We start from the raw sequence: 8,397 nt of genomic DNA on the forward strand, positions 1-8,397 counted from the left end.
GAATGTTGCACTGGGACACTTGAAGGAACGCATCCATTATTAATGTTATTAGTTACACCTATGCTTTTCTTGCTGTGACAAGGCAAACTGTCTACCATCGTTTGGTGATAATGATTTATCACAATAAATACCTATGAAATCAATTATTTTGTGGTTTAAATTGGTGCCCAATTTAGATGCATTTGTAGAGATAGATTTTCACTCTGATATTAAAGTTTATGTTAATGTTGTAAAAAAATGATGGATCAATAACACTGTCCAAAATGTGGAACAGTTTCTTTAAGAGCTATATTACCCTAAAATGACCCAACACTAAAACACATATACTCTCTCTCTCTCGCTCTCTCATACAAATGTAAAGCTGAGTGCAACAGATGGTTGAAGCGGGATCTGTGACACAAGACAAATGGTGCTTTTGGTCAGCAAAGTCAATGAAAATCCCAAACTCCAAATGCTTTAATAATCAAATGAATGAGTTAATCTCTTGGAAGACTGTCATTTGATGAATTACAAATGGTCAATATCTCAGTATAAATACGCAGATTGTTTGGCTGTCAAGTATCATGTTTTTCATTAGTGGCCTGTTTCAAATAGAGACAAGGAATTTGTCGTTGAGGAGTGGTTTCCAAAAAATTGGTACAAAAGGTTAGAAGTTCGACTGAAGAGAGGGAGGGGTGAAAGACAAAGAGGGAAACAAAAACAAAGTGAGAGATAAAGTCATCCCGTCAGCGGATGAGGGAGGGAGCTGGTGTGTGTTAGACTAATGTACGATACAGACAGGAAGAGGGAGGGGTTTAAAAAAAAAAAATCTGGATTCAAAAGCTCGAATGAGGTAAGAGGGATAGGGCTGGGAGTGAGAGAGAAAGACCATGAAAGCATGCAACCCCGCTCGCTCAGCCCAGTAATAAACAGAGACAAACACTGTGTTGCTGGGCAATAACAAGGAGTTGGAGAGCGTGACACAACCCATCTGGCATTAAGAGAAAACCAGCCTCCAGCCTCCAGCATGACATCAATGCAGTCTTCCTATTGGGAACAGAAGTCCTTTCATTTTTTCCACTGCTCAGGGCTCACTCTGGCTGTCTCCGAGGCGGACTGCATTGAGTCCACATCTATTTTCGGTCACATTGCACTCACGCTCAGACAATTTTTGGAGTTTTGCAAATATTTTCTCCGTATAATTCAACTTAATTCCGTTATATGCTGTACAACTATAGGCTGAGTTAAAGAGCTGCCAGACACATGATTCACACTTAACACTTTGTTTAGTTTAGAATTACTGTCACCAGTAAGTCTTCAAACAAGTAGGCTCAACAGGTTCAATGAGGTTTATTCCAAGCTTACTGTGTGTGGTAGATCTAGGATACATGGCTAAAACAACATATAAGTTAGCCTTTAACATCTTGCAGAGATACTAGATGAATATTAACTCTCACCCAGAACAATAAACCAAGTGCACCATATCCCCCTCACTCTCACTCACTCACATTAAGTGTAATTGTTCTTTTTGTGTGCGTTTGTTCAGGTATGGTTACAGACGCTCTCCACCTCCATACACTCGTATTTGAGTGTAAACCTCTTGAATCTCCACATCAAACCCTAACCACTCAGTGTCTTTGAGTTACTGAATGTCATGAACTAGCATCAGATCTGGTTCAGGGATTCATCCTTATTTGGCATGAGTCCCAAAATAAAACGTTATGACGAACAACATGTCTGTTGTGCAGATTTACTTTAATATTCCTCATGCTGGTGTGCTCAGCTGGCAGGAAGAGTGTCATTGAAAGTAACATAATTTAAAAGCTATTATTCAAATCAATTTCCATTCACATTTTTAGTTTTGCATAGAAACTCTAATGGTCAATGAAAACCTACGAAGTGGATTCACTTATGTTTCAACCATGCTTCCTGGCCAAGAGCTCAGTGGTAATCAGTGAAGCTTTGGCTCAGTCATCACCAGACGTCAAATCAACTCTGACAAACACATCCAATGCTGATAGCTGAATTCATTATGACCATACTGTGGTGGTGGAAGGCAAAATGGACATGATTTTTCATCTTTTAAACCTAGGAGATGTCAGTCTTTATGAATATATGAAGATTAATTAAAAGGGCAAAAGGAAGAGAAATGAAGTCCAGCATTATTTTACCCACTAACAACTTTGGCGCTCACTTAAATGTTTAGAACCAGTCCAGTTTTAGCATTGTCATTCGAACTGCACAAAACATTGTTATTTTTTCACTTAATCTTGTTTGTTATGAAGGATTGGACAGGTGTGCATCAGCTATGACTCTCTTTGTGAGCCATGCTCATCTCTGCTTTGACATATTTGTTGTTTCTATCTTTCCTGTTGACCTACTATTTTTGGGCCTGGCTCCAAAAATGTAATGATGCTGCATTGCAATCACTGCCTATATGCCTGCAAATTTAATGCTTAATACTGGTTGTGTGCATAAGGGTGATTTATGATTTTGTAGTTGAATCAGCAAACCTAATTTTCATGGAGCTGTTTGAGTACGTAGGCTACTTAGCTTACTAAGACAGTTTTCCTGTCAGCCATAGAAACTGTGCCAGCTTTTCCTGTTTTAAAGAATAACCTTTTGTCTTCACACCATTTAATAACTCCTGCTGCTGGCTCCATATCCTGACTGTCCTCCTCATCACACTTTTGGAATTGTTTAGATCAAGAGAGTTTAATCTTGAAAAAATAAATCAATATTTGATTTATTGTTGACTAAGAGGGTCACAGATTGCTGACCAACCAAACATCACTGGATGCAGAGATGCAGAGATTCGAGAAAAAAATAGAATATAGAACATTTGCAGTAAGCATGCCATAAAAAAATTTGACCTACTAATGGTGTCATCATTCCCACAAACAACACTGACCTCTTATTGCTTTCAGAAGACTCCAGCAGTGCAGAGTCTTTGCTGTTGCCATTGGAGCTGCCCATTGACTCATGGCCGTGGCTTTCGTTGCCATGGCTTTCATTGCCGTGCGACTCGGTCCCGCTCCCACTAGACCCACTGCTCTTCATCTCCACATCCTCCTCAGGAAGCGAGCGGGAGCGGCTGTTCTTGCGAAGGTTGTGCGGCGAGCTGGGAGGGTCCTGGCCGCTGCTGTCGCTGCCGTCTGAGGGGAGGCCTAAGTCAGGCCCACCTTGGCTGTAGCCACCCATCCGGTGCAGCTGTGCCATGGAGCTGCACCCTGAGGCCCCTCTTGGCATGGAGCTGCATGAGGTGGATGCTCTGCACCCTGAGGCTCCATCCTGGTCCTCCAGCACCGGGAAGAGATAGGGCTTGGAGTCTGAATCTTCCGACATCTGGAAAATGTGCTGTCCTGGGCTTGTTCCAGGTTAGTTAATTGGATAATGAAAGAACACAATCACCCCATTTTGACAAGGGCGTTGCTGCTGGAAATAGGAGAGGAACCGGATTAATCTGTTGAGAGAAGAAGGTTATACATGTTAGCAATGAAGTAACCATCATACACTGCATGTTATACATGATTTAAATATGTATATATATATAACTTATGACTGAGTGGATATATGGCTGAATCCTGTGACTGCAACAGGTAATTATCCATGTTCATTAGTTTTCAAGTGAAAATAATGTTTTACGAACTTTTGACTCATAATCACACAGTGACAAAACAACTCTGCTTGGAGAATGCTGATTAAAACAAACCATCAAGGTCAAATAAGTTTTAAGACAGAAATGGCATTTAATTCCATACTAACATGACCTGAATAAGTGGCCAATTAGAAGACAGGGACCCAATATAAAATTGATAGTATGTTTTAGAAGTGTATGTGGTATGGCAGCAATATGCAAAGTATAAATGATTTGTGTTACAACATGCAGAAACACTGTCAACCCCTGATACCAGGATGTAATTTTTCATTCACACATACACCCACTTCGAAGGGAGACAAATCAATGCTTCACCATTCCTCCTTCAAGAGTCTTTCTGTCTTTTGTCTGGTGCGATATCAAAACACATAGCAGTGTTTAACCCCTGACCTCTGAAGACCCCTGCAGGTACTTCTCTGATGTACAGTGAAACGGGTCACTGGTACGGACAGCGTGGCCTTTAAGAACAGCAGGTCTGAACCTTCCAACCCTTTCAAAGGATCAACCACCTTAGAACACATAAAACACTAGACAGCATTTATCTGAATGCCACCACAGGTTGATAGGTAACAGCTCGCCCTATTTTCTGTGGCCTCAAGGGGTCAAGTGATGCAGCAGCCAGGACTTTAAACACAGTCTCCTGTACAACACCAGTGTAGTTTCATATATGAATGCCAGATTTTAGCAGAATGAGAAAGCAACATACGTAACTGTCTGTTCAAACCACCCAGTGTTGGGTAGATCTCTCGAAGGAAATATCTTCTGGTTACTTATGGTTTCACGTGTTAAGGTTTTGGCAGCACCAACAGTGGTGTGTTTGGAATAAACACAAAGAAATCTGGGAAGTAACCATGATCAGACGAAACTTTCAACAGATCATCTACTGAAAAAGACATTACAGCAGTGTTCGAAACGTTGAGTAAACACAAGGAAATGCAATTCGAAAATGCCACAATGACTGACTCATATTTTTGGTTAATGACGAAGGAAAGCAAATGAGAGACAGACTGAAGATTTCTAAGAATTCGCAAAGTAAAATAAAAAAGGTTGAGATGAAACGGTAGTGTGTGTTGCTTCAGCCCATAATGATACAGAATTATGGTAATTATACCACAATGATGCAGTGTAACCCAGTGTTTGTATGATTGTCTCTGTGTGAAGCACTTTTGCATTTTCTTGTGTTTCTCTCTACCCTGCAAGGGAAAAAATGTTCTACTCTGAAAACACACAGCTCTATGCCGTCCTTAATTCACCTGAGCTCCATGGAGATAGTCTTAAGCATCAAGTCCATACAAGCACAAGTATTTCTTACGTATAATGTGACGCTCATGACTAACGTTGGTTTCCAATAGCCAGTTCCATTTTAGAGGCGGTCCCAAGTTGGTAAAATACATTTCTTTCATATTCTCTGTTGACTTAGTCTCTTAGGCATCAGTAAAGAAAAAAAAAAAGACAAATGACGTATACAAAAGTGTGATTACTTAGAGACACTGTTGTTAAAAACAAACATGGTTGACTGGCTTAAATGTTACGAAGTCAACGGGACAATTGCAAACTGCAGTATTTGCTGGTAGTCATGACACAGGGGAGTACATGTCCGTTGTTTAAATATCAACTGTTAACCATTAATATATATGTTAAATATCTAACAGGTTAAAGAGAGAATTTATGCCTTTTTGGATGACATAAGAATGGCAAATTATCAGCCTGCCCCAAGTGTTTTATTGTATTCTCTGACCTGTAGCAGTGCAACATTGAGTTCGCCTTCAGGTAAAATTAAGAACATTGTGCATGTAAAACATCAACAATAAATTAAATTGATATTCAATTAATGATAATGAAAGCACAATTAAGATTAATTTCACTGTGTTCTTTTTACTTTACTTTCTGTACCCTCTTCAGCTGCAACCTCCCAGTGAGAAGCAAGGGAAACAGAGTTAATGAATGTCACAGAGTAGTGACAAGACGGGGGGAATTGGATGCCTGAAATTTTTTATATATTATTATATATATTGGTTCCTTATGCAGAAGGGAGGCTGAAGAGAGAACAGTAGCCTGACACTGCTGCATGCATCAGTGTGTCTCCCTAACTCCATCTTAAAAAGCCGGTCACTTTAATAGAAACTTTCAGTCCCTGTGTGCAGCTGATGACCAGTATCATCTGGAACTCAGAGTGGTCCATGAATTACACAACATGAAACAATAGTCATGGTTTTGCCACGACTTTATGGCAAAGTCAGCGCAATAAACTATGTCCATTAATGACTAACTTATCTGGTGACCGTGTGACAGCTGGTAGAGAGCAGTGAGCTCAGAATAATGTCTTATCACTAACCTGCCACAAAAAAAGCGTTTTTTCATCCCTGCTGCTGTGTGAATTGGGTCAGTATATAGTGACAACATTACCAAGACAATCAAGAGGCCATAAGTGTGCTTATTTAGGTAAATGGAGCAATGTGTTTAGCAATGACTTGTCTTCTGCGCAGTGCAGCACTTTGATCAGCTTTGTGGTTGAGCTATTTTCTGCAGGATAAGATAAAAATACGGTTCAAAGCCCTCTATTACACATAGCGGATCGTCTATTACTCAGCCAACATAGTGTACATACCGAACATTCTGCACAAACCACTGACTGCTGTTTTTGTTGCACACAGAAGTTATTTGGCAGGTGCTGCTGCTGAGGAAGCGACTACAAAGTCTGGTTCACTGGTAACTGGTAGACATTCACCTCATTACCTCGATATCATGCCAAATCTGTTGGCTTGATACCAGTAGACAGTCAGAGAGAGAGAGAGAGAGAGAGAGAGAGAGAGAGAGAGAGAGAGAGAGAGAGAGAGAGAGAGAGAGAGGAGCTGTAAGGGAGTTAAGTAAGGGATAAAGTGAGAGTGAGACCTCCTAAACATGGATGCTATAGTGATCCATGTTTCACCAACACTACCCTGTCCTAAAGACCGAATATCAGCTGAGGATATCCACTCTCTCACAGGTAAAATACTAAGACAGACAGTGACCAGATACATGCTTGATTATCAATTTAAACATAATCATGATAGCCAGAGATACACATCCTTCTTGACGCTGAGAAATACTCTCTTTTTGGGCATTATTCATTAATGAATTGGTGAGAGTAAGCCAATAACTGGATTTTTGCACCTATGTTATTAAAATTCAAGATTGTCAAGGGTGAAACAATATCCACATCTCTTGCATGTCAGTCTGTCACAAGACTGCATAACTGTCTCAAATCTACTGTACACAAATTTATATCTATACAGATACTGAATTTTAGCATAGTGTCACATTAATACTGTTTGTTAACATCCAAAAAACTGACCTAAGGGAGAAAAAAAAAGAGATTTGTGTAGCTGAAGACCAATAGGTCCAACTTGTTTGACTAACCATGGTACATGATTTTCCAGCAATAAGAATGGACAATCAAATATTTACTCTAGCAACACTGAAAGATTTATGAGATGATTTTATAATACAAATCCACTTCATTTTTGTTTAAAGAAAAAGAGAACTTACTCAAAATAGTTCACTCACTCAAATTTCCACTTGCTTTAGAGATAATTGGCAAGAACAGTTGATAAACAGCATACAATTAAAGTCATTAACAGTGTTTTATAATGAACATTTATCTTTTTTAAACCACCTGTTTACTACTTCTGATAAGAGTCTATAAACATCCAATATGTCTCTGTAGTAGGGGTTACCTGAGGCTAATTCAACATCTGTGGTTTCTCTCTTTTTTCTTGTTATTAACTAAATCTATTTCATCCTGTTGAGTTGCTGCAGGGGCGGAAGCAGAGGAAAGGTTAGCATGGATTTCCTGTGTTCCCGCTTCGAAAACCACTCATTTTTAACCTGTCTTACCACAGAGGGATCTTGATATGTAGCCTTCTCTTGCATATGATATTGTTGCAGCATCACTTTTCAATCAGTAACATCCACTGGTTTTGCATGACCCGTAGGCACAGGTCATGACGCATTTAAATGTCAGTTATGATGCTTTTCTTGTCAGAGTGCACAGTGACTGGTAGCAGGTCTAAGAGGCAGTTATACCCAACAGTGAGGCAAGCACATTGAGGAACAGGTGGCTAACAAGGCAAGATGAGAATCATAACACAATTACAGGCCATATATTACTCTACTTTGGCTTTTTCAGTCATTTTAATGCAATCAAAGGACCATTCTGGACTATTGGGAACATGTTGCTCACTTGGCCTGTCTGAATCGTGGAAGACTTGAAAAGAGATAATTTAAAAGAAATCACCTTTTCATTGCAAAAAGACAGAACACTCCATTCAGACAGGGCTTATAACCATTAAAACTCAAGTTATACTTAAGGTTGGAAATTATAATCTGATTGCATTTGTTTAAATTCTTGGGTCTAGCCACCACTGTAGTGGTGAAGTTTTCCTATACTGGCAGAAAGAAAGCCTGTGGTCTTCATCTGTCTCATCCCTATTTTCCAAGTTGTTGCTGTTGTCAATAATATCCAAATATATGTGGAATTGTAATGTCATGTAAGAAACAGGCTTGCCACAGACTTTTTCTAAACAGAACATTTATCGATTAAGGACTGAAACCTCTACCATACCCAGACAATTTAACCTTGCAATGCAGATACAATTCATAAAAAGGCACTGCTGGCATCTAGTAAGAGAAAAAAAATGTAAACCTAGAGTGGACAGGAATGACTGAAACTGGGATACAGTGATCCACCACTTAAAATGAATGTGTGCCAACGGCGTAAA

General features: G+C 39.6%; 1 protein-coding gene across 5 annotated transcripts in view; it reads right to left on the reverse strand.

Annotated features, from left to right (window-relative positions):
• per2 (period circadian clock 2) overlaps window positions 1–8,397 on the reverse strand; it is a 30,725-nt gene that overhangs the window by 19,510 nt on the left and 2,818 nt on the right. For all 5 annotated transcript variants that reach the window (XM_087173443.1, XM_023404129.2, XM_023404132.2 and 2 more), the window contains exon 2: window positions 2,891–3,442. In XM_087173443.1, coding sequence (XP_087029569.1) covers window positions 2,891–3,324 — 434 coding nt within the window. In that variant the 5' untranslated portion in view covers window positions 3,325–3,442. The remainder of the gene's footprint in view (window positions 1–2,890; window positions 3,443–8,397) is intronic.

The sequence above is a fragment of the Seriola lalandi genome, unplaced genomic scaffold (assembly GCF_002814215.2).
Source record: "Seriola lalandi dorsalis isolate HSWRI2012SDOR001 ecotype SW California unplaced genomic scaffold, Sedor1 jcf7180002054223, whole genome shotgun sequence".
NCBI classification, from domain to species: Eukaryota; Metazoa; Chordata; class Actinopteri; order Carangiformes; family Carangidae; genus Seriola; species Seriola lalandi.